General features: G+C 39.1%; 1 protein-coding gene across 3 annotated transcripts; it reads right to left on the reverse strand.

Moving 5' to 3' along the window:
* On the reverse strand, positions 1 to 27645 carry LOC138627293 (DNA repair protein XRCC4-like). Of its 3 annotated transcripts, XM_069709532.1 has the most exons (9): positions 27569 to 27641; positions 22482 to 22630; positions 21388 to 21575; positions 10837 to 11003; positions 10204 to 10368; positions 8688 to 8782; positions 3735 to 3867; positions 3102 to 3129; positions 1 to 1439 (listed from the first exon to the last, which is right to left on the reverse strand). In XM_069709532.1, exons 2-7 carry the CDS (start codon positions 22618 to 22620, stop codon positions 3743 to 3745), a joined length of 879 nt encoding a protein of 292 aa, XP_069565633.1. In that variant the 5' UTR covers positions 22621 to 22630; positions 27569 to 27641; the 3' UTR covers positions 1 to 1439; positions 3102 to 3129; positions 3735 to 3742. The 3 variants fall into 3 exon arrangements, with proteins under 3 accessions (XP_069565633.1, XP_069565635.1, XP_069565634.1); XM_069709534.1 differs by lacking the exon at positions 3102 to 3129 and having other exon boundaries at positions 27569 to 27645; XM_069709533.1 differs by lacking the exons at positions 3102 to 3129; positions 22482 to 22630; positions 27569 to 27641 and adding an exon at positions 22194 to 22262.
* Positions 27646 to 27759: the final 114 nt, after the last annotated feature.

Here is a 27759-nt window from a genome sequence, read left to right on the forward strand (position 1 = left end):
TTAACAGAAAATTATACATGTCATGTTTCCAGCACACCGAATAAAAATCAGGGAAAAAAATTGTCAGATCAATCAACAATTTATTTAATTTGTCTGATTACTCGATGCATAATTCACAAAATTTGAACAATCATACAGTTTGTTTGAAAGATAAGGTTATATGATTCAGAAAATGCACAAAAGGCCAAAATATTGCCAAGTCAAATGATGAACATGCTTTGTCTTTTGAAACATTTTGTAGTATAAGCTTTGCACATTTTGAAAAACAATAGCAATAGTTTTTCATGTGTTTTTGAAACACTTCTGGGAAATACTCCTCCTCCAAAATACGACCCCATAGGGCTTTGGTGCATAGAATTTCTATTATTACGACCCACAGTTACATTTTAACGTTAAGTGACCTCTAGCACTCATTTAATTGACAAGAATCTGCTTTTTTTTAATTTAACAGCAAAGTTTCTGAATATTCTAAATTAAACCCATTTAAACTAATATTTTAGATTAAATCACTGAAATGCTCTCTCATTTTTCCCACTTTATTTCATCCTCCATAGCATGTTGTCATGCACTCATCTGTACATTTTCATTTTACAATCTTCTTTACTTGCCTTCGTAAAATACTTTATTGATGGGATGTAGAGAGGAGAGTGTGACATTCCAGTGGATATTACTAAACCAGCAAAAACGTGTTGTGGGATTATCCTCGTGGCCACCTGTGGTCTTCAGCAGACATAAAGGTATCATCAAAATGATAAAAGACAGCGAGGAGGTCCAGAAGTCAAATAAAGGCCCTGAATAGGTCTTCATAGGTTCATTACTGACAGTGTGAAGACACACTGCGATGACCTCAGGACCTAAAGCTGGTAGTAGATTTAAAGGAAGAACAGTGAGAGACAACATAACCCTATTAACCCTTTCAAAAACACCCCTCAGGTAGTTTGGGCCACAGAACATCTCCAGAATAATAGGGTGGATGAAAACAAGGGAGCAGGTCAAATTATATTTCGCAAAATGCTTGTTTAGAGAGTGGAAATGAAAGAGATGGTGTACAGTTTATTTTCATAATGAAAAGAGGGTGGAAAACATCAGCAAGACATGATGAATAAGCAGCAACAAAGCAGCTTCGGCTCCGTGGTGGTGACACCCTGTTTTCTGGGTGTATCATGTTGTCCCTCAGTAGTTGTTACTCTTTTTTTTGGTCTCACACAGGGCTGAGGCTGACGGGCTTGGCAGAAAATTCAAGCTCAGGGCGAAGTCAGGCTCTTGAGAAATTTCTTGCATACTCCTGGTCCAGATTCTCTAACCATGGTCTCCAAGTCATTAGCAGCAGAATCATCATATCCTGAGGAAGCACTGGAGGGCGTTCAGTGCCTGTTATCACATGACCGCTAACGCATCTGGGCAAAGTCTTTACGGCAGCACAGAATGGAGCACGCAATCTGGAGAGTTTGGGAAAAGATGGCGTCATTAATGGCTTGTGTTTTGATTTATTAAATACGAGAGGCAAGCAGCAAGTTTCATGAGAGCTGTGGCAGGTAATTGTCGCAGTTAAAGCAAACCAGATGTAACATGCCCCGGCTTTATGAAATTTGCTTTCACAATCTGGGACAAAATCTGGCATCAAATCTGGGGACACCTCCAGGACACTGTTGCCTAGTTGTCACTGTTTTGGTTGTGTGTCTCACGGTGAGGCATGACTGGCCAAATGTAGGTTGCTGCGTAGCTAGATAGGGATCAGGAAAACCTCTTCATTAAAAAAGGGCTTTAATCATTCTGATGATTAAACCTGGATGTGATCTATTCCTCAAACAGGAGGGTGGAGACAAGGCAAGTAGAAAGAGAAAAAAAGATGCGAAGGGAATAGAAAATAAAAAGGAGATCGGCGCAAATAAAACAAACATCACATTTGAATTTAATATTTTAACCCTCAATAAGGAGCAGTACTTTGGGAAATACTGTATAAAATATTGATATGAACCTAGGCTGAATAAATTTCCACGTATTCTGCCAAAGAAGCTCATGTTATTTGTTGAGAGAGAGAGAAAGAACAAAAAACAAATTAAATTTGATGCAAAGGTGAGGATGTAAATGAGAGAAGAAGTGTATGAATGGACCTCAAAAGCTATTGCTTTAATATTGCTCAGCTGAGCAGAGCAACACGAGACTCTGTGGTAATTTTCTGTGTTATTTATTTGCCAGCCAACACCCAAATATAAGCTGTGCATGGATGTTATGAGGCTGTTAGATGTTTTTTTTTTATTAAACTGCCACTACGACAAATGCAGCAGAGGTGATCAACTTATTAGATGAACCATACAGGATATTGATTAACAATGTGATTACAACTGAAAGCTGATATATGAATCTGAGAATGTAAAAGTTAAAACAATATATATATATATATATATATATTTGTGCTTTTTTGGACAACAAATAAAATGCAAATTTTATTCATGTTGTTTTTCAGACTTTTTTTTAAAGCAGTAACCTAAAAACAAGAGGCAGTGTAAGTGAGAGCCCCTTTGTAGTCTTAAGCAGCAGCAGTCCAAGCATCTCTGCTTGTTTTATGGCAATGCGTCAGTATGAGAAAACAACGCAGCTGTTGAATATGAAAAGACTCCACGACATCGTATGTTGAGCCAGTTGTTCAGGAGACACCTCTGGTAATAGCAGAAACATATTCTAAATTTGACTTACAGAAGTTAAATACCCTACCCAGAATTTGTTTTTGATTTATGCTCAGAATAAAAAAAATTTTTTTTTAAATATGTCCCTTGCATTTAACCCTTCCTAGTTATTAGGTGGAGTTGGCAACTATTCCTTAGCATCTGTAGACCAGCACTGCATCAAGACCAGTGCTGTGGTCAGAGGCAGGAGAAGGACTACTGCAAGTCTCTTCTAAAGAATGATAAGATAAAGAAAATATTTTAAATAATTATCCAGAAATGTTCAGGGCTCAGTGGACACTGTTGGATGATGGGAAGTGTACATGTGTGGGTTTTTCTTCAACACCATTGACGATGACAAAATAATGATTCAAGCTTCTTTAATAGGGAACACGGATGGAAGAGGGGATAAAAGAAAATCAGTAGAGCAGTTACCGCAGTGGTCTTTCAGAAGTTTGTAGGACTGCAGAAATTCGGAAAGAAAAAAAGTAATGAATGAAATTTGAGGGAAAAGAGGAAAATGTTTCCGAGAGCCGTAAAACTTGAAGCTGGAAAATATTTTCTTGTGTTGTTGTTAAAACCCTGTTTGAGGGTCACAAGGCACAGCTCATTCTTTAACTTGAAAAACAAATGGAGAGACTGTGGGTCACGTTGACACTATCTTAATATGGGCTACTTTAAAATCTGCATTTGTATGTGTGTGAGATATGGCACACTCTCACCTTGTCGTTGAGGCTTTGTACTAGGTAGTGTCTTGGGAGTATGAGCAATGCGGTTAGTTGTATTAAGGTAGCGTTAGCATGGGATCCTGTAAGACTGCAAGGCATTTGATTGGTGAACATAAATTGTCACAGTAAGTCTGTCGACCCTAATGTTGTTGTTCTGCAATATTATGACACTGTGTGTGTACTTTAAAACATATTTTCTTGTTCATTTTCCAGTCAAACTCCTTCACTATATGTGACGAAATGCTCCAATAAATGACTTCAAGAACTTGTTATTAATCTTAGAGGAAGTGGTGGTTAGGAAAACTAGTGACACATTAGTAGCATTAGTTATCAAACTAACCTGCAATTTTATTGCCGTTCAGAAGATTCAGGGCTCGGGGTGCGAGGCAACCTACGCATCCGTCTCGGTTGTTCATCTTCATCATCAGAAAAAGTTCGGTCAATGGAGATGCCATGCCACTCCAGATTACGACCTACAGTACACACAATATAAACGGTTCAGATACGCATGCAGAGGCACAGGCAAACACACGGCTGTTCAGAAAACCAACTGTGGATCTTTTTACATCCTTACTGTGCGGTTGCCAGTAAATTTTAATTAGTGATGTCATGTACAGTGGGTACGGAAAGTATTCAGACCCCTTTAAATTTTTCACTCTTTGTTTTATTGCAGCCATTTGCTAAAATCAAAAAAGTTCATTTTATTTCTCATTAATGTACACTCAGCACCCCATCTTGACAGAAAAAAACAGAAATGTAGAAATTTGTGCAAATTTGTTAAAAAAGAAAAACTGAAATATCACCTGGTCATAAGTATTCAGACCCTTTGCTGTGACACTCATATTTAACTCACATGCTGTCCATTTCTTCTGATCCTCCTTGAGATGGTTCTACTCCTTCATTGGAGTCCAGCTGTGTTTAATTAAACTGATTGGACCTGATTAGGAAAGGCACACACCTGTCTATATAAGACCTTACAGCTCACAGTGCATGTCAGAGCAAATGAGAATCATGAGGTCGAAGGAACTGTCCAAGGAGCTCAGAGACAGAATTGTGGCAAGGCACAGATCTGGCCAAGGTTACAAAATAATTTCTGCAGCACTCAAGGTTCCTAAGAGCACAGTGGCCTCCATAATCCTTAAATGGAAGAAGTTTGGGACGACCAGAACTCTTCCTAGACCTGGCCGTCCAGCCAAACTGAGCAATCGTGGGAGAAGAGCCTTGGTGAGAGAGGTAAAGAAGAACCCAAAGATCACTGTGGCTGAGCTCCAGAGATGCAGTAGGGAGATGGGAGAAAGTTCCACAAAGTCAACTATCACTGCAGCCCTCCACCAGTCGGGGCTTTATGGCAGAGTGGCCCGACGGAAGCCTCTCCTCAGTGCAAGACATATGAAAGCCCGCATAGAGTTTGCCAAAAAACACATGAAGGACTCTCAGACTATGAGAAATAAGATCCTCTGGTCTGATGAGACCAAGATTGAACTTTTTGGCGTTAATTCTAAGCGGTATGTGTGGAGAAAACCAGGCACTGCTCATCACCTGCCCAATACAATCCCAACAGTGAAACATGGTGGTGGCAGCATCATGCTATGGGGGTGTTTTTCAGCTGCAGGGACAGGATGAGTGGTTGCAATTGAAGGAAAGATGAATGCGGCCAAGTACAGAGATATCCTGGAAGAAAACCTCTTCCAGAGTGCTCTGGACCTCAGACTGGGCCGAAGGTTCACCTTCCAACAAGACAATGACCCTAAGCACACAGCTAAAATAACAAAGGAGTGGCTTCGGAACAACTCTGTGACCATTCTTGACTGGCCCAGCCAGAGCCCTGACCTAAACCCAATTGAGCATCTCTGGAGAGACCTGAAAATGGCTGTCCACCAACGTTCACCATCCAACCTGACGGAACTGGAGAGGATCTGCAAGGAAGAATGGCAGAGGATCCCCAAATCCAGGTGTGAAAAGCTTGTTGCATCATTCCCAAGAAGACTCATGGCTGTACTAGCTCAAAAGGGTGCTTCTACTCAATACTGAGCAAAGGGTCTGAATACTTATGACCATGTGATATTTCAGTTTTTCTTTTTTAACAAATTTGCACAAATTTCTACATTTCTGTTTTTTTCTGTCAAGATGGGGTGCTGAGTGTACATTAATGAGAAATAAAATGAACTTTTTTGATTTTAGCAAATGGCTGCAATGAAACAAAGAGTGAAAAATTTAAAGGGGTCTGAATACTTTCCGTACCCACTGTATATCACTAATGACCTGAACTAGGGCACTTGATTTGGAAAATCATTCATATCTACTGTAAATCAAAGGTATTAGATTCTAATTATAGGTTTTTCAATATTCTCCGACAGCAAGTTCCTCGACAGCCTCAAAAAATACCTCTGAGTGCCGGCATGCTGATGTCTTGTCTTGTTCCAAATTCTGGAGATTTTTTTTGGGTGGTTTCACTTGTAGAAGCCCAAATTCTTTATCTTAACCACTTGCACTGATTTTCCATCAGTGTCATTTTTGGCACATTTGTGGCCATTTCAGGACATATGACCTTTGCTATCCCCAGACAACTCCACACCTTGAGTCTTGTGACCTTTGTCGGTAATAGAGATCTGCATTCCACACAAGCCTGGTCACACTCAGATACAATCGTTTATATACAGGAAGACAAACACACCTGTTTACCCTTTGACACTGCTGCTAGCCGATTCACATTCAAAGATCAACAGATTGAGCAGATGAGTGAGGACAAAGAAATACTTAAACTGATTAAGAGATAAAACCTCAAATTAATGCTACTGCAGATACTCTATTCAGTTAAAAATAAAGAAGCATGAATGGAGTCTGGTATCAGAGATTGGTTTCTGTCATTTCCCATTACTCCTCTCCTTCTCAGAGACACTCTCATCCCTTAAATGACAGCCTTTTCTCCTCTCCTTTCCTTTCCTATCTGTACCTTTAATCTTCAAGTCAACCCTTTGTGAGTGATGCTTCCTATGTTGTCACTATCAGATGCTACATCTGGAGGGAACAGGTCAAACAGAGCCCCCAGTCCTGCTCACCGTGAAAACACAGCCTGAGGCTCAAAGGTCAACAGGGGCCACGCATGTCAAAGGAGAAATGGGTAGTCCACTATGTTCGTAAAGTTCTAAGTTAAACGAATGCAAATAAAACACCAGTCTGCTGTGGTGCGTCCAATCTGCGTCTAGATTTGTAACAACTAAATGGGTGGTGACACACACCGAACACAGCAATGTCTGTGAGCTGTTAAGTTACTTGTGTGTTTACTGAATGTGTAAACACAAAAGTTTGTGGTGGCGCATACTGTATGTTTCATGTTTTCAGATTATCATATAGATAATTATGAATGGTTGCTGTGGTTACCAAACCAATGCTGCACAATGTAAACACAAAGGATTAACAATGCATTAGGTATTTATTACCATATTGCAGCCACGGACATGAATATATGGCGTGTTTCCACCACTGTGCTTTTGGCCAAGAGAGAAACGCCCAGACACTGATTTGTTGGACAGCTGAATGAGAATAAATACTACAACAATTCTGGAAACACACCCATGATGGTAAAAAGATCAGAATAAAGAGAGAATAAGGGGGAAAATTAATCAAGGCACAAAGATAAGTGCCCGCTGATTTCACTGACAAGCTGAAAACACAAGACAGCATTGTAAAACCCTTTTGGGCTACAAACATCCAAGTGTGTGAGCCAAGGCCCATACAGAGTAATCTACAACCTCAATTCATCTTCACTGACGCCATGATGGGAGGGAGAGCACAGAGGAGAGTGTGTATGTCAGTGTGTGTGTGTGTGTGTGTGTGTGTGTGTGTGTGTGTGTGTGTGTGTGTGTGTGTGTGTAAAGGGGGGGGGGGGAGTGAAATAAGAGCCAAACAACACAACCTGCTAAAGTCACTACAACATCAGTGTGTTTTGCAACTGTGTTAATTATCTCCGGGTGGTTTGAGTTTGGCTCTGAAGACAAACGCGGCCATTGATAGAGCGATCAGTGGGTTATCCCAGCAGATTACGGTGCTGTCGTACAGGGGCTATGACTCAGCACATGTGACGTCACACTGACTCTGCATGATGCAGAAAGGGGGAGACCACCTCATGGCGGGCCGTGTTGAAGCAATCACAGCAGACTTCGCTCTGTGGGTTTACGACTCACTGACAAATGTTTCCCAGAACTCAGCAACCCGAGGGTATATTCTCCTCTTATGTGTGCTTTCAAGTTTACATCCGAACCCCCTGCTTACATATTAAATTACATTCAACTGTCAAGTTTATTGGGCAGTAAAAATCAGTTAAAGCTAAAACTTCAGAGTTTCTCTTTAAGTCTCCATCATTACCAAATCACATCATGACCTATGACGTAAGAAAGAGTGCTGGGAATGGGAGAAAATTTGCCATGTTCAATACTTGCACACCCTGTTCCACCAAGACATGGTGCTTGTACAAGGAGGTGGATACTAGAGCACATGGTCTTCATGGTGGGGCATTTCACAGTAAATTTTGATTAATATACCCCATGAGAAAGTCTAAAATGAGTTACATTGAGAGAAAGCACTCTGAGGACCCCAACTCTGTCTAGAGTTTTAAGTTATCGTTCAAAAATGCCGATACCTGTTCCTGAATAATTTATTCCAATACCACTTTTACAAAATCCATTTTAACAAAAAGAAAATTATGTTACACATTACAGTATAAACTAAGAATTTACTTGTAGACAAGTAGATGCTAATTGGGCAGCGGCGCACAGAGAAGCCTAGAGTCCCCAGTTTCTTGAGCTGCAGAAACTGGGGACTCAGACAGGTGTGTGGTCAAGAATAAGTTTGAGTGAAATAAGGATTTTTAATATAAGATTTCCCTGAGCTCTGTGAGTTTATTTACCTGAGCAGGCCGTCCAGGAAGAATGTATTTATCAGAAATGCTGTATTTGCTCACTGACAATGAGGAGATTTAGTCTTTAGATACAGAAATTTGACACCAAATGACAATGCATTATTTGATACAAGCATAAAACCAAATATTCAGTGTCATAGAAGAATCAAAGTTTGGCTCCCAGCCCAGAACGTACCCTTTATTATCCTTTGTTCATTTATTCCGAGCATAAGACATTTCAGTTTGATTTTTGTTATCACTACTTTGGCTGCATCCTATTCTGACAAATATTAATACTTCAATGTTTTTGTTGTTTATATTATTCATTTGTAATAGCTATTCATTCATTCAGCATTGACAGAAAAAGTACAAAAGTACACACACATTAACACACACCTGGGATGATGATCGTTGACTCCTGAGATGGATGGATGCTCTGAACTGTCTCCTTTCTTCTGTCCTGACTGTCATCTTCATCCTGAGTTGCATCGCTGAAAGAATTACACACATTTTAGAGGAGATGGTGTTTCATGTACAAATATCTGTGTTTAGGAGACATGGAAAAATGAAAAATTTAACACGTGAATAGGCTTTAGAAAACACAACATCTTGTTGTACTGTACTGGCAAAAGCTTTAGGTAATCATCTTTCAGTAGTGAGTGTTATTGACCACAAGGGACATTGGCAAAGCCAGACGAGCAGAACTTATGACTAAAACCTTCCATCCATACTCTGTGGCCAATAATGATGAAAGATACTGTATAACACAGTAAAAACAAACAAGTGAGGCAGCCTCTGTGTTTTGAGCCAAAGGTGTGACAGCACTGCGTTGACCTGCTGGGAAACACATCTCACAAGCGTGCAGCTTAAGTAAAAACTAGAATACGTTGATTTATTCCATGATTAATACAAAAATCTAAATGAACTGCTACACTAATAAGTGCTTCAAGTTAAAACAAAATAAAAAACCCTTAGTGACACGCTATCAGTGCTGTAATTGACAAAGCCTGTGAAAACATAACATTGAACTGCTAAAGCATTTTTCATGGACTAAAGTGAACTTTATCCTAAGCATATATAACACAGCATATAGCATATGTGTCCCTTTAAAATTGTGCCAATGAAAAATGAAATGGCATGATAACTTGACCGAAACACTTCAGGTCCTAAAAAACCTTTAATTTAATATCCTTGGAGGAACAACCTGTTTTTGTACAACACGTACCCACAAGATAAAAAGACTTAAGGTGCTACTCAACTGACTTGATCACTGATTAACAATTTATGTCAGTTTTTAAACGAAATTACATTTGTTAGATGGTTTCCACTTCTGAAATGTCAGAATTTTCTGCTTGTCCTTGTCTTACATTAAACTGAATGATCACATGATGACATCACCTTGGCTTCAAAGAAGTTCTGACGGACATTTTCAGTTTTCTGATCGTTTTATGGATCAAATAATGACTTGATTGATCGGAAATATAATTGTTAAATTAACTCATATTTATAACTGTTGCAGCTCTATTTACTCTATTTTTTTTTATTTGAGCTTTTCTTGTGTTTTTCGCTTCATTTTAAACTTGACCTTGAGTAAAGAAATGTGCTTTTAAAGTTGCTTCATAATCCAAATCCATATGGATTGAATCGTAATTTAGTTAAACACACTGTGGGTTATGAATACTTTGCATTCATCCCCCAATGCAATGGACAAATCATTGCTGTAGCTAGCATCTCATCACATCCAGTTTCTGTAATGACCACATACATTCATAAATAGGGAAACCTTGTGAAGAAAAAAATGACAGATTAAAACATTCAAATGTCTCCTTCTTTAAATTAGCAAAGCTAGCCAGTTACAGTATGCCAGACAATCACAGAATCAGAGCAGCCCATACAAAAGCAGTCTGCAGACCTTCGTGCTGCCTCTTTAACTCTCTGCTGTTCATCTGTCTGATGGAGCTGACGGACAGTATCCTGCAGCTCTCTGATTTTGGCCTTCTTCTTATTCAGCACCATGACAAAACGAGAGTAGAGCTCCTTCTCCAATGTCTCCTTATCCTGAACCCGCTGCTGCAGCCTGGTGAAAAAACACAGACAGATAAAAACACGTGTTTTAAAACTGAGAAGGATTCTTGTTTGTCTGCGTTCTGACTAATTTTCAAAGAATGATGTTGATGCCTAGATTGCTTCTGGCCCTCTGGCAAACCTCTATTCATTGACAAATAAATTAACAATCAGATAAAGAATAACACAAAAATTGCTATTTGAATAGAAGTCAAGGGTCAGCCATCCACAAACGAAAGACATACAAGTGAATCATTTGATGTTACTTTCTGCAACTTGCAACACTGGGTGGAACCCATAATACTCTCAAAGGGGAACAGTGATGATGTCATACTGGGTAACTGTTGTGGATATAAACAACACATCTTAAAATGCAAAGGGAGCTTACATGCAAACAAGACAATCAACGAATGAATGCCATTGCTGACCATCTCAAGAAAATTATATGAATCTGTTGGGGTATTTTCCTCCTCAACCTTACTCTCTGAGTATTTGCTGGTGATCCTGTTGGAGTCTATGGTTCTCTTCTAACAACTGGGAGTTTTCTGTCTCCAGATCTGTGTTGCGCTTTAGGGACTGGCCAATCATCTCCCGGGTCAGCTCTTGAGAGTCTGGAGACGGCTGGAGCTCCACAGAGCCCAAATGCACCTGAAGCAATGAGGGAAAGAAGAAATACAGATAAGGAAAACGAGAGGGCAAGATCAAATTTACATTGACTTTTATGTTACAAATTGCAGGAAACACAGTTGTCTTTGCAGGTTAGCCGGCCTCATTATTCATGAACAGTCGGGGAGTTTAGTAATGTGGGACGAGCTCATTACTCAACTGTTCTTCCTCTGCATTGACAGGTTAAGATTTTCTCATGGTAAGCATAACCTCTGCGTGCCTCCCTTTGAGCATGCCCAACTGACAACGGGGCAGATTTAAGACTACATCTCTGAGCTGCCGCTGGAGTACCTGGGGGTCCTCTCGGAAAAAAAATAGGAGAAGTTTCCTCAGAAAAGCACATCAGCCATCATAATCCAGACATGTGGAACATAAATCACAATAGAAATAGTAAAAGGAAAGTAGAAAAGGTTTGATCCATATAGCCTCCAAAATCAGCTAAGAGTAAAAAATGAGTAAGCTTTTGCACCTTTTTGTCATTGCAACAAGTTCCGCAATACAGAGGTGCAACCAACATGACCTAAATATGTTCTATGAAGTGGGAGACTTTTGTAATTTTAAGATGATGAGGTGTTTTCTGTCTGGGAGAAATACGATGAATTCATTGGTCACCAGTAAAGTACACAAGTGAGAACAAAGTTGCCTCGGTTGATTCTAGTCGGTGATTCCTTGGGATCACAGGCAGGTTTAAGCTGTAATGAAACATTCCTCATTTGGTTTGCATATTGGCACCAAGTCGCAGAGCAGGGCAGAGACATTGCAGTTGGCTAGAGAATAATGCAGAAATTTCAGACATTTAGTTGATGTGTAAGATTTTCCAAATTCCTCTGTAGACCTCCAATTGTAAATCAGATAAACTAACCTTAAATTGCAGCAAACAGCTGTAATTAAATATAGAATCGACTGAGGCATAGACATATTGTTTGACCGGCTATGTGTTAAATAGCAGCACTATCTTTGCTTGATGCCTTGGAGATTCTTTCAGTCACACCCTGAAGTACTGCTCATAACGCACTGAAAAACCAGAAGGTGATAAAGTGCTAAATCTTCACTGGGCCGCGTTGAGGTCGTAGACCCAGTGTAATAAAGCAGCCATCTTCAAAAGCTCTCATAAAATACTTTTTTCTGGGCTGATTCTGTCCTGGCAGGCCACACAGCTGTTTTTCTCTCTGCTAGTGAACCTGAACATGTTTCACTGGATGGACGTTGGCTTCACATTGCTCCCACAGATTCGCACCTTTAGCACCTCTGGCCTTTGACATCTTTTTATTCTTCAATCTTCTTTTTTCTCCCCTTTTCTCTCATTTAGTCTCTCATAATACCTCTCTCATAATACCACCTTTTTTGCAATGTTTTGTGCAAGAAATACTCCTAATCATGAAACAAGCAGCAATGTTAGCTCTATTACACCAATTTATTTTTAACACTTGCAGTAAAGATTCAGTGTATAGGATTTCAGGGGATATAAAGGCAGGAATTGAATATAATGTCCAGAATTACCTTTTTAATAGTGTACCTGAAACAAAGAATTAGAATTAGAATGAGCCCATCATATTTACATAGAAAGAGGGCCCTCTTTACGGAGCACGCCATGTTGCACCGCTATGGGTATACAGTAACCCAGAAGGGATAAACCAAACACTGACTGTAGAGGGCCTTTTGCATTTTTTTGTGCCTTTGGATAACACTTTGAATCACCACTAAATGCCATGTTCCTTTGATTTAGCCAACCGCTAAAATCCTAATACCTGATAGTTTTATATTTGTCACCACCATCAGGATTTGAATTCATCATTAGTGACCAAGCACCTGCAAAAGGTACGCATATTATTCCCATTAGCCATAACTGTACTTTGTACATAGTAGCTTCTTTTAGCATTAACCATTGCTAAACATAATATCATATCATGTAAGAGTAACTGCACGTTTATTAGCATGCTAAAGGTAGCATCTCTCTCAAAACACCATGGTCTCACAAAGCTGAGACTCTCTTTATTGTTTACATGTGGTTTTGTTGTTTTTTTTCTTTTAGGGCCTTGAACACTAATAACTATCAGTACGTTATCACCCTCTGAAATAAGCAAAAAAAAATGTGGGATTAGCACAGGGATCAAGCACTAATGTACTTTTAGAGCAAATGACAACAACACAGGGAGCCAGTCATAAAAAAATACAGCTTATGAAAATCTATGATGACAGAATTTATACATTTCTGCAGCTAGATTGTGCAACGATATTAACTGCATTCAGTATTATATGACAATATACTTGATACAGATTAAGAAATAATTCTGTAAAACTCTACTTGCACAAGTTTTCTAGAACATCTGCCCATTGCCGGTGCTCAGACTGAACGGAATCAGTGATTTGACAAAAGCCAGCTTAATGGGATGAGGACACAGTGGAGACCACCCGGGATCTAGGCAGGATGGAGTTCCCAACAACTCATAAAAGAGTGCCTCACCAGGTTGTCACATTGATCCAGTACAGGCTCTTCTTTACAGAGAATCATTGTGACAGTTAGTCATCAACAAGTTGAAACAGCTGTGAGACAGTGATTGTGAAAGATGGTCCATTATTAATATCCATTAAAGGTGGGTAATGTTTTTTTCAAATTTCTAGTGTAAGTTGTCATGTTCTCTTCCATTATATACTAAATTGTACAGCGCAGTAAGCTACTTATCGCCATCTCTATGAACACATGCAGATCTTTACAATTCAGGAAGAGTGATGATTGTGAAACCTTTCATCTTTCCTTAAACTTCCCTCCCACCTTCTTTTCAAACTCTGGCCCCTCTGACTTCTTGCTGTCTGTCAAGTCATTTGGCAATAAATCAGCCATGTGAGAATGCATAATGGGAAAGCTTTGAACTCTCTGACATGCTGAGTACAGTAATATTTCCAAATGTTAAAGAATGCTGTCCTATGTTTACTCTGCAAGCCCAAATCCATAATAATGACTGGGAAACTTTGACTTGAAGTTTTACCCACTGACACTGTTTAGGGCCATAAATCTACCTAACCAGCATGTTAACATGGCATCACTAGTTTAAAATAGAGACATCTAAACTTCTGGAGGCACAACCTTTGTTTTCTGGATTATCACTGGAAATTGAACAACACTGCTGTTTCTGCTGCTTTTTTTTAATTATTATTATTAAATACTGAAGGTTGTGTTTATCTTTACATTCAGGTTTTCTGAGGAATCTTATTGTAGCAAACACATTACCCAAACTTGACCTTTGCTGCATGCAAAGAGGAAATATCATACTAAAATGGGTATAAATTTGGAAATGTATGCATAGGCATGCTAACATCTATATAGCAGTGACAGTAAGGAATCCTTTTTTTAAGTGTTTAAAGTTAATTATTGAAGGCAAAAAAGGGTTAAAGGATTATTTATTTTCTTGAATTGCAGCTTCCCTCCTGACACAAAGATAAAGTTAAAGGTCAGATTGCAGGCGGTTTCCAACCTCTGCCAGGGTGTGGGAGGTCAGACTATTTGTCTGTGGTGCACAACCCACTGCCACCTTTGTCTATTGTGGTATTCAACGAAAACAGCAATAAATGAAGGAAACCGTTCAGAGTAATTATCTTAGCCTCCAATTTATGACACAGGCTGGGCAAGTTTCTGATGATCAAGAGACCATTTCTGTTAAGACTATGGAAAGACAAACAATGATAAGACCACTAAAATAAGATGATCCGTTATCTCTGAGGTACAGTTCATGTCCCTGGAAACCTTGAAAAATCTCCTGTACATGAAACCCTCTACACACACATTTAGCTGAATACATTGATGTAAAATCTTCTTCCTGGGATACATTTGTACAAAATTATAACAGGGTCCAGTGTGTGTGGTCTAACTGTCAGTGTGTGTGTCTCCAGACAGCGAGTCAGACCATAAGGTCAAATGTTAACGTAGGTGGGGAGGACCAAGCCAAAACAACACAGTCCAAGTCAAAATTATACCACAATACTCTGTGGGCACAGAGGACACAACGTTTTCCTTATCACAGCATCCAACGCACTACTGGAGACCTAAACCATCATTTAGACCCAAAAATCAGAGGATAATATTCCCTTTTAATCAAGACATCAATAATACAACTGAAATTGTTGTAATTTAAAGAATGGAAGAAAAAAAAATGCAAGTCATATTGATTTTGGTTATTTACTAACATAAAGTCCTTCCATGAGTTCAACTTTTAAGCTGAATATAGTGACCATGTTACTTTTTTCCAGTTTCAGTCTCAAAACAACTGTTGTGTCTAAGGGAACAGGGAAGTGAGTGGGTGAGCACAGTGTGCTTGATGACAAAGAAACTGTTCAAGGGTGGGCACGGGTGCTCATATGGGACGCGTGGGCATCACAGTAGAGATCAGTTTGTCCCATCAGTCCCCTCATCCGCTATGCAGAGGCGTGAGTCCAGATACAGAGCAGGATGTGAGGGGCGACGGCAGTCAGTCTATCCCTGATAACACAAACTTTCACATAGGCAGCAAGCACGCTAAGGCACTGAACTAACTCCAGAGCAGATAGTGGGGTAAAGCACTACATTTTCACTGCTATCGCCCAAGAAGACCAGCATCAGAGATGTTTGTAGCAAGGCAGGAAGACATTATTAAGATTTACTCATGTTAATGTAAATAAAGATGAACTTCAACTGAAAAACAACAGTGAGGTGGAACGTGCTTGGTGGTGACAACAGGAGAGCTACATTGGTGGATCAGACTCGTCAGTGTGCTTAGTATACAAATCTGGCTTCCAGCTGTGCTACAATTGCCCAACCACTAATAGTTAAAACTTCAATACAATTGCAAAAGTTAAACATGTAACCAATTTGTTCTCATTTTTGTGTTTGGAAGATTGCTGATTTTTTTGGTTTGTTTTTTGAAACCACAATAAAAGCATTTGAGCCATTTAAAGGAATTGAAAATGTTCATTTTCAACAAGGGATTTAGTGCACATTTCTTACTAAATCAGTGATAATGTCTATCCAAACATGGCCATTGTCAACATTAAATATAGTAATGTATTGCTGTGGCAAGCAGCACAATGGACACTCAAATGTTTGATCAGTTATTCGGAGGCTTCCTGTAATTCTCTGAAATTCGTCATTTACAGTCTTGCTCTAATTTCAGACAAACTTCGATGCGGAGGGATTTGATATACTAGTCTTGACAGTTATGGTGATCGAAGCCACAGGATTCAAGATAAGTCTAAGTGGATGAATGTGACACTGATTGTTCGATGTTTTATGTTTGTGAAACAGATGTTGTGTTATAGTTCGCTGGGGACTCCAGCTGCGCAGCGTGACGCCAGCAACAAATTTCACTGGAACAGTCCACGTTCTCTTAATCTCACTAAATCATCCCAAATTCTGGTGAGTGAAATTACACAATATGAAAACTTGTGAGTGTGTTTGTACATTCACAGCCTGAATTTGTCAACATTATTTAGAAAAAGCAATATTTGTAAATCAAGTGCATGATCGTTTTATAGGAGCTGGGTGTGAACAACTGAATATAAAACAATCTGAAAGTCGACAGAATGAGGAAGGATTTGGTATAATGGGCCAAAAGTAAAAACTTTAAAGATGAGGGGGTAACAATAACAGGTGGCGTACTTCGTTCTTACAGCTGTCTAGCCACTTTTAAGCAACTTCTATGTGGTTATTTGTTGGCTCAGATTTTTTTTGTAGTTTGTAGTTTTTTTTTTTTTTTTTTTTTAAATTAGCTCTCTTTACTTTTGTGTCTCAGATCAATCATCATCAAGCCATGTAAGACAAACCTCCCTGGCTTTAAATGAGAATGTCCAGTTCATTGTGCATATACTGTACTGGAATTTACCATAGAAACATGTTGTCAAAGAACAAGAAAAACTGCAAACTGGAGATAAATGATAAAACATGATTTCATCCAGGTTTCCTTTCAATTTTACAAAGGAGAAGTATTCCCAGTGCCTCAGTGCCTCAGCCCGTAGCCCTCTGTCGCTCTCCCCAAGGACTCTGGTGCAGTTCTCCCGAGGAGCACGACATCTGCCGTCAGCAGAGGACCAGCGGGTTGCCCTTTGGAGACAGAACAGCAAATAGTAACGCCCTCTCACTTAAATGACCGATGATTAGCCAAAAGTCTCCATCACTGCCAAGATTTTCTGAAGCCTGAATACCGAGCCAAGATGAGGTGCTGAAGTCTAGAGTTCTCCATGAATAACAATATGCTGAAGAGTTATTAAGGATTTTTGCCCATTGACACAAAGAAAAAAACAAAAAAGAACAAATGCCTGCCCAAGCTTTATTAAATTGCAAAAATGATATTTCACATATGAAATGAGTTTTTCCATCCGGCAACTAACATCTTTATCAGCTAATCATATCAATGCTACTGGCATGGCTGAAAGCCTTCAAGGAACCTACAGTATAACACAAACTCTCCCCTTTTCAATTCTTCGTCATTTGTATTTTTGTGCCAAAAACCGCCACATGCCTTCATGTGGAGGCTTTTTAATGACATTAGTTGTTTGAAAAATCTGCACTTTCAAAAGAGAGGTTATAAGGAGACCATCCAAAAGAATTAAGTACCAGAGCACAAAAATGTAATCAACTTATAATTAGGCCTCCATATAACAAAACAACAACACTAAACTGAAAAAATATAAAGTTCATGTTTGGGTCATAAACACTGCAAAGTCCTTAATTTGCAGGAACATAAAGGTTCTGTTCTGGAAAGTACTGGATTTTTTTTCTTCCACCAATGACAGATTGGTACTTAAGTAGACATTAAGGAGGAGATAATGTCTGACTTGCTCATGTTAAACACCTGCTTAGTAGCAGTTTTAACGACAAACACTCAATTACATTCATCATTTACAACTTCTGGGGTCATTTTCATAAAATATTAATGTCAGGTTAAGTTCAACACCTGTTTTGTGTCTGCCCTCTTTTCTTCTATTCCCAACGAATTTTTTGGTCATTTCTGCACCCTCAAATTATCTGGCTAGGGAAATATGTTCCACTTTTAAACCTCTGACATGTTTAAAAAAGAAGGCAAACGAGGGAGAGGGGAAAAAAGAAGAGAAGCAGGTGTTAGACGAGAGTGGTAGTTTGTACTTAATGCAAATATTCCCACGTGGATTTTGAGATTGTTGTCTACCACACACATTCTGCACACAGACATGATTACTGTCTGCAGCAACGTGGATTACATTTTTAAATAACACACACAGAGCTGCACAGATTTGGGACAGTGTCAATCATTTTGTGTGGTCCAGTTGCTCCTTTTAGAAACAACTTTTCCAACAAAAGAACGTCCACCTACACAAGCAAGAGAGTTCATTTATGTCCTGTCAAAGTTAGTGGAAATGTTTAATGTAGGTACGGCATTGTGAAATAATGACTGCTGTGTACGTGTTGACAGATAAGTTTCAGTGATTTAATGACGTGTTCAGGAGCATTTTTGATACAAAGCACAATGTGTTACAATAATTTTAAAAAAATAATTGTAAACTATTGTAAACATTAATAATCGATTGCCTTAAGTAAAGTTACAACTGTTATATCCACAGGGGTGTCCTAAAGCTCCAGTAGTAACACTTGTCAATCATTCTTAATTTCATTTTGCATAAAAAACTAAACTGCATTTTGGCAAATCTTGTACACATGTATGTGTTTGAGTCCGCATCGACGAAACAATAGTTTTATTTTAAATATCCTTTTTTTTCTATTCTTGATATTAAAATGACATTAATGAACTATGGGATACTGTCACATACAGTAGAAGTAACAGTTTTGTCTAGCGTGGAAGCCAGATGGCCAAAAGTATATCTGCACATGCCTGGACATGGACATGTGCACACTTAGGCACAGTTGTACACTCGCCTAACATTCGTAGAGAGACAGAAAGCCAGCGGGAGTTAGACAATGAAAAGAAAAAGGGTCTATCAACTGTTGTATAAATTGTTAGATGGGGATGGCCCTGTCCATAAATCAAGATTTTATGGTCTCTACTGTCTTTCTAACCTCCTGGCCTTCTTCCTCTGGTCTCCTATGCCAGCAGTCACTCGACCCAAAATGACCTGCTCCCTGGAGGCCGCAGCACCCTCTCACAGTTTAGAAGTATAATATCAAAATCCACAGAAAGCATCATGACCTGTACTTCATCAAATGTGTCACTCACTGAAAACGGTGTCAGAACCACCTGAGAGCAGTATATTAGAAAATCTATCTGAACATTTTCAGTATTTACTGGTGACTGTTGTATAAATTTATCAAAAATCTGAGTCTTTAGATTAATTCAAGCCCACACCAACTTTGAATGTAACAAACTTTCAGACAACAAACTTTTTTTTTTATTAGGAACTGTGGCCATCAAACCACTACCTTTTACTGTTGCTCTTAAAAGACTGGTAACAAACTGAATGATTACTATCTGTGCCTGAAGGCAACCAAGCTATCTAATTTTGCCGTAATGTGGGGAGACAATAACCCTTATCTTTTAAACAGCCCCCTGTAAAAAAAAAACTTCCTGTCTATTTTGTTGTGTGTTCTTAGATGCATTTATCCTCAGGGAGCAGTGACAACAGAAATGTGCATGATGCTGTGGAATTCAAAGATGATGTACTGATAGAGCCACATAATTAAAAATGTCATCTTTCTAACACTGATCTTCAAACAGATTCTTTACCATTAACTACACCTCTTTAACTACCCACCTCAGGCTGATACATGCTGGATAATTCATTACTATACTGTGCGTATGACGTTTCCCTGGATGAGTACAGATGGTGCCAATGATGCAAAGCACACAAATCCAGTTGCAGCAAATATCACCCATCAGCAGAGTCTCAATGCCAGAAGTTTCAGTGCTAAAGATTCAGTCCAACCTGATGCCATATCTCAGCAAAGGAAAGTTTAACAATCACAATATCGATGTGTTCCATCTACAATCAGGGGAAGTCATAACAGCATCAATTTTGACTCTTATGCAGGCAATATGTCAATGTGTGTCACTCTTTAGTGGTTGACCAAAAAAACAACCACTACATTAAAACCTGGATGGAAATGAATGAGTGGGCGTGCATTGTCAGTCAGCATGGGAAATAGATCCACTGGCTTTAAAATACCGTAGCAGTGCAGTGGTCTAACACCATGACACGGGACTTGAACAACACTGAAAAGTTATCACATTCATTTTATCTTTAATAGTAGAGAAATCAGTTTTCTTAATTTACTAAATAAGCTACTGGGAGTATGCACTTGCACATATTTGATTGGCCAAAACACTAACTTGTCATTTTGTATTTGTTGCAACAAAAAGTTGAGCTGCTATAGGTTTAATTTGGTCAGGCAAACAAGCATTTTTGGCGAGAGTCTCACTATAATAAAGAAGAAGGGTGTGCTTTTTTCTTCAGTGCAGTTCTGTTTTGACACAGAACAGAACTCCAGCTTCTGTTTGTTAATCAGGTTCTTCAGGTTTTCACTGAGTTTTGTTGTCATTACTGCATTCAACAATGTTTGATTTTGCAGCGGCCTTTTTGCAATTTGTGGCTTGTTTCCTTTAGTGTTTAATAGCCAGTCAAAGTGATTGATACAAAGATGGAGAGTTGACTGATTTTACAGTTTTTGTAATAAAAGCTGCTAAAACAAAAAACAACACCAGTGCAGATGCCTTTTTGCAATTTGCAGTTTTGTGTGATTTTTGTATTTGATTTTGTGGTAAAAGTGTGGGAACAGCAAGAAAAGGAACTACAACGCAATGATTCATATGTAATCACTTCCGTGTAACCTTAGATAATAAGCATACTACATATCCTAGAAATAGCTAGAAATAGTTTTACTCATCATTTTTCATTTTCTAAAGCGAAAGAACCCTGGGCTCAAAAATCACACAAAAAGTTCTGAGTCATAAAATGACATAGCTTTACAGAACTGAGTGTGACGACAATATAGAATGCATAATTCATTAAGTAAACAATCTTCATTCACAAAAACAAAGTACAATCTCATACAACTACAACAGTGTATGAAGCTACAACTCACGACTGACGCAGGGAAGTGTGACGACTGGTAGCCTCGTCTCATACCACATTTTCCCATAAACCCTGAGACTTCCAGTATTGCCATTTTTTTTTCTAGCCAAGCAACATGTGTTTTGTTTCAATGATGATGAGTGGTTAAAGAGTTCTGCTGACTATAAATTTGAGTGTGGTTGAATTATGATTGCAAGTTTGCGATTTCCTCGACGGACTGGTTAGGTTTTGTCAGCTGGTCCATATTCTATTGCTAGTAAATACTGGTAAGAGTAAAAGGTTTGATACTGTTAATTATCGGTATGAGAAAAAAAATCGAAACAAAGCTTTTGCTTACCGAAATGTTGGTGCCGATCTTCTGATATGAGAGGCGACAGTGATCTGGACTGAGATGAAAAGAATACACCTCTTTGTCACCTCGCCTTTCTCCTCCACTTTTTGTTAGTGCTTGAAGAAGATCCTCTACATATCTCTCCTTTGTGACTCCCATGTCGTTGGCTTCTCTTGACACCTCATCTTCTGAAACTGACAAAACAAGGGCCTTGATCAAACAACTGATGTTGGTTTAAAGGCATTTTTGCATAATTTCAAAGTTCAACAGTTGAGAGAGAAACTGGACAGAGAGCAAAGAGATGGTAGCAGATTGCAGAAGACCACTATAAACATGAATTATGTAGTAACACATGAATGCATGTGAAAGCGGATTTAAAAGGAAGCATGCGGAGAAACCAAGGGGAATGTCATCAGCTGTTCCACAGCTGCTCACGTTTGAAGGTCCCAATTAACACATCAAACACAGAAGCACTGACGACCCAGAAGCCTGCACATAGCTGTCACAACCCCATCTCCACCTGTCAACTGTGCAGATGGACAGCAATGGAAAACTAGGGAGCAGTTATGTTCCAGGTGTCCTTCCAGAGAATATGTATTCATGTACATATGTAGCCATAGAGAGACACACACACACACACACACACACACACACACACACACACACACACACACACACACACACACACACACACACACACACACACACACACACACACACACACACACACACACACACACACACACACACACACAGCACTGATGGGGCATATACAAAGACTAGCCTTGTAGAATTTAATCTTCTTTATACACCTGTAAGCTGCAGCATAGGAGTGAAGGGGGATGGTGAAACAAGGTCACTGCTGTCCTACTGGTTAAAGGACCTACAATTACAACATTATGAGATGAGGGTCAGCCAGGTGCCTACACAGTTTGGACAGCCTGGTGAAGGGTATACCGGGTGACAACTCGGTCTAGCCAACGGTCAAAAGATGCAAGTCTGCAGTAAACATAAACTTTAAACTGTGAGTCAATTACAACTTAATGAGGCTGTTGTGATTTGAATAATTTGAGTTCTGTTTCCACAGCTGAAATCTTTACCTTCTCCAATCCACGCTGAGCTGCCATCAGTGAGAGCTAATGTGAACCCAGCGCCCAGGTCTATGGTCCAGTCCACTCGCAGGAAGTAGGGGGTTCCTGGATCAGTACTTAGAGTAATCTGGCGAAGTGTACCACTCATGTCTCTAAACCTGCGGAAAATCAAAGATAGTTATTCAGGAACTCTTAACAAGATGCCATTATGGTAACTGTTTCCACCAACAAGCTCCCTGCACTGTCTTTAGGATATTTTTTTAAGCCTGCTGTTAGTATTTGGTCCTCGGACCTCCTTCGAAGGCTGCCCTAATCAATCCATTTGGATGATTCAAGGTTGTGTTAATCGTCCAGTTGATTCAATGTGTTTCATTGTTTCACTTTTTGGATTTGGTAATAAAAGTTCCTGTGTGTGTCTTCAATGAGGGTCTCACTGAGTCAGAGGGACCACACAGAAATTAACAGGTTTTGGCAGGTTTTTGTGTGGGAGTGTGGGATTCCTACCACCACCAAGGTAATTACATGCTGTTAAAGATAAATAGAGGAATATTACTGGAAAGGCCTTGTTGTCTGATTTTATTCAGTGTGCATATTTATCCAAATATATGCCATACATAATTTTTGTAAAATAAGTCTTTAATATCTCGGCCTCACACAGCCAAACTACATCTCATGAGTTTGAACAAGATTTAAGTCTGGAGATATCCTCTTTAGAACAGACGAAGCTTTATTCAGCTCTTTAAACTCAGAAAACGTTGTAATAACCATTAAAATGCATGCTACATTGTAGAAAGAAATTAACCATCACTCTCATACTGCATAGACTATTTCTAATCTCAGTTATTAAGAAATTGATGAATAGTTTAGGAGAATAAATATGAATGGCTAATTTATCCATACCCATGCCAGACCACAACAGCTAAAGCAAAATCTTTGGAATCCATTCACTTAGAGTTACTTTATGCTGTGAAATTAAATCATTATTTTCCAATCGTACACCGCTTAATGAGGATTCTGAGCAACAATGTTTGGTAAAGCCACCTTGCCCTCTGGTTAATCTCTTCAGTGACTGATTCACTGCTAGTTATATTCCAGTGTAGTGCCAGAGACAGCCTATGTTCAATAGATGAATTATAAAAATAGTTGACATAAGAATTGCATCCATGATCCATGGCATTGTTCAGAAAAAGTCCTTTTCGTTGATCATTTGTGCATCGTCTTTCTTCTGAAATTGCTTGAGAAACTTTTACTTGATTATGGATGTCCAGGCCAGAACATGTGATTACTGCTTCCACGTGAAGTGAGAGGTGAGTTGAACAGCTTCCCTACTTAAATACAGGGCAAAGTGTGTGGAGATGGAGGGAAAAGTACAGCTAAATTGGCAGTTAGCCAAGCTGGACATGTTTTTTAAAAAAATTAAAATGAGCGCCTTTGGACACTGTGCTGTAAATTATGATGTGACAGCATGTTTTTTCATTTTTGTATTCTTTCTGTGACACCCCCGTCATATACACTGACAGAGCAGCTGGTCAAGGTTATTCAAAATGAGACGTACAGCAGAGATCTGACAGAGAAATACACACACACACACACACACACACACACACACACACACACACACACACACACACACACACACACACACACACACACACACACACACACATACCACATGCACAAAGAACCGTTGCAACAGATTAACTTTGACCCTTTGTGCTTCAAGAAGGGGTGTGGCTGGACGAAGGGGGCGAACAAGATGAGGGAGCTGAAGGCATCAATTTCAACCTCATAAAGTAAACCCAGCTACTCATTAGTTACTGTAACATCTGTTGTCCAGGAACGATGACCCCGTGGTAATGACAGAAGGACACTTCAATTAAATAAACAGCACTGTCTGTCAGGAATGGAGAGCTGCGCAAAACCATCAAAGCTAATCCGGAAGTCCTACTGTTGGCATCTGTTCAGTCGCTTGACCACCAAATACAAACGCTTAAATCATCAACCAAAGCTCCCAGATGTGACACAGCCTTTATCCTCTTTTCTTACTTCTCCTGCAATTTTTTGCTCAACCTTTTTATTGTTATTTCTTCAGCATTGTGTCATATTCAAACTGCAAAACACAGTTCTGTATAGAGAAAGTACTGGACAAATGAGTCACAAAGACACTCTCTAATTATGCATTTTGTGTCTTAAATGAGGCGTTCATATAGAGAGAGTAAAAATAGCAAAGGTAGTTAACTGCCTGTGTAATGGGCCCTGCCAATTAAGTCCTCTCACTGTCCTTTCACTAGACTTTCCCCTCTCATGGTTTTCCCCAATACAATAGTTTCAGGATGAAAAGAAAAACTCTTTGGCAGCAAGTTCACTGTTATTATGACCAGTGATTAAAGCAGAGCTGCCCTAAACAGCAGCAGGTGGGGACATAGTCTGTTATTCATTATTCTTTCCAGGTATTGGACATCTTTAGCCATAGAAACCGTAACAGGAAATATAAAAAAAAAAGTATGTATTACAAGAAATCAAGGCCGAAGAGTCAAAACACATGTCCAAAGATCTGTCTGAAGTGGTGTACACATACTGACATACATGTCAGAGGCAGAATTAGTTTAGTGTCACCATAATCTGACTGATGCAGCTGGACTGCAGGTTTAATAAACGGTCGTTATTGAACCATAGACTGCACTTATATTATTGCTGTTTGCAGAGCAGAGTGTGATGTAGTAGTGATGGGTCAGGGTCAAGTATGACAGGCTGTACAACATGATGTGCCTTCTCTTACATACAGAAACTGAACTCACTTGTGTTTCTCTTATAGATTGAAAGATTACGAGTCACCACAGGGTAGCAAAATAATTTGACATTGGTGACAATAATTTTTGGACCAACAGTACAGTGCAAAAGTATAAGGCACTTTAGAAGTTTGGATTCATAAAGCGCTGCATCTTCAGTGACAAGAAGAACAAGGAGTACTGCAACCTTGAGTACCACATCAAGGAATCATTCTGGGATTACATGAAGAGAAAGAAGAAGCTCAGACACCCTGAATACAAGAAGAACTGAGACCAGTTCTCCACAATGCTGGATAACCTTCCAGCAAAGTACTTTGAAAAGGTGTGTGCACGTGTACAATGAAGAACTGGCGCTGTTTTAAAGATAAAGGAAGTATCACACCAAAAATGGATTTAAATTTAGTTTTTTGAAAGCATATCACGTTACTTTTAGTGTAATACTAAATATCTGAATATTTATCTCTTTAGTGGACTATGTGGTCAACGCAGCATAAACTACTGCAATGCATTTGTCTCTTTTTAAAGTGAACATACTTGACATACATAATCTGGAAAAATCTTCATTCTACTGCTACTTTTGATGCCACTTAAAACGCTTAGTCCAAAATGAAGGGAGAATATAAGATGAATAAACACACCGCTGCTGGCAGCAGTCCTGTAAACCAGCCTGATAGGGTCCATGTTCACAGAGAATGAATGCAGTATAGGGTCATATATTTTTATAATTACATTTTTACTGAACTCACACGAGGAATGAATATAACCTCAATCAACAGCACATTTTTAGAATAGTAACTGCACCACAGGACGTTTCCAAAGAACAAAACGGAACGAGCCACAGCCAAACAGAAATTACACAGTCAGCTCTGCATTAAAATGATTCATTTAGCCAACCTGGAATCATTTCCACACCTCCAACATTCACGTAGGAATGTGTTTTGAAAACCTGAGTCACACGCACATAATTCTCATTGAAGATTAGAGACCCCAATCCAACACGCTAGTGGTGTTGGGGGCTAACTTTCATTTTCATCATGCTCTGCAGTCAACAGAAGTCATATTCTGTTTGAGTCAAAACTACATAGAAACCACGTGACCATTGTTGCAGTATCACCTTCCCAACGATCAAAACTACAAACATCTACACAAATTTGAAACAAGTTGACTCTTTGGATCAAACTATGAATGTTAAACAAAAAGTTTATCCTCATGTTGTCTTTCAAAGAGAAAAAAGTGGACATACTGAGGCTGGAGCAAGCCTTGATTTAACTGCACTAATCAGGCATGCATGTATTGTATTGTGGCCAAAATTGGCCAATGCATTGTAGACTATAAAAGTGAATCATATTAAGAGGAACGTGAGCCTGTTATTTGTCTGACTGTGATTCTTAGAAACCAGCTTCTCTAAATGAAGGAAGACTTGGTTAATTTTTACAGCAAGTTTTCATTTGGACTCTTGCAGTAAAATATGCAAAACATTATTTATGTGTGGTTTACGATCTGACAGATTTCTCCTTTACATGAAGGGCTCTAAAGGAGTGCCTGGGAAGGAAGGGTCGAGAGGGATTCATGAAACATGGTTTAAATGCAATCAAGATGCTTTCGTGGCTGGTTGGAGGGAGGAGACTTCATTGTGAAAACGTTGACAGACAGTGGACCACAAAAAATGTGTTCTTGCATCACTAACAGACAATAGGATTGTCTAAGCTATCAATCAAAAACTTTCTATAACTAATACTGAAATTTATTTTTGTGACTGATTACTTGAGAAGTCTACAAAATGTAAAGTAAATACAGTCAAATATCCATTTAAAGTTGCTGTGACCAAAGTGATGATGAAATATCCGTCTCATCTCAATTTAAATGCAGTGACAAATTCAAGAAAGTAATATCATCTTAGAAGCTGTAGCCATGAAATCTCTTCACATATTTATAAATGGCATAATACGTTCCTGATGCACGACTATTAGTTTCGGGGTACTAAATGTTTTGAAATATTCATGTTCACTTCTCTCTCTTCCTCTTAATGCATTAGATTTTAATATTTTGCACAGCCTCATACATTAATCTAATATTAAGAAAATGTGTTCTGTAAGTTCTTTTGAACAGGATTATAACTAAGCTTGCCCTTGCACCGTGGCAGAGCAAAGCGCAGTAATAGTATCCGTGTAAACAATGCAATGGCAGGGCGCTTCCACGTGCAACAGACTCGCACTCCTTCAGTTTTACGGTGGTTTTCTCGGTCAGAATGAATTTACCGTGTGGGCATAACACCAGATATCATTTTTTTTTCTACAGAAAACTTACGGTGTCGTCTTGGCTAAATACTGCAGAATCCAAGCGAAGCAAATTTTGTACGCAACTGAAAGCACTGCCGCTTTTCCCGGTTGACAGCCTCCACTGAAGTTTCAACTTTCAACTCGTGCGTGATCTCAGCCAATCAGCAACACGACGTTCCGCGGCGCAGTGCGTCGCTACGTTACGTAAAAAAAAAAAAC

The sequence above is a fragment of the Brachyistius frenatus genome, unplaced genomic scaffold (assembly GCF_029030835.1).
Source record: "Brachyistius frenatus isolate BFR_SWC_R1_liver_20210118 unplaced genomic scaffold, ASM2903083v1 Contig_83, whole genome shotgun sequence".
NCBI classification, from domain to species: domain Eukaryota; kingdom Metazoa; phylum Chordata; class Actinopteri; family Embiotocidae; genus Brachyistius; species Brachyistius frenatus.

Coding starts and splice junctions, on each gene's coding strand:
- LOC138627293 (XM_069709534.1), bottom strand. CDS start 22,620: ATGAGTGGTACACTTCGCCAGATTACTCTAAGTACTGATCCAGGAACC. Junction 21,576..22,481: donor CTCAGCGTGGATTGGAGAAG/GTAAAGATTTCA, acceptor TTGTTTTGTCAG/TTTCAGAAGATGAGGTGTCA. Junction 3,868..8,687: donor GTCAACGATCATCATCCCAG/GTGTGTGTTAAT, acceptor TGTGTACTGTAG/GTCGTAATCTGGAGTGGCAT.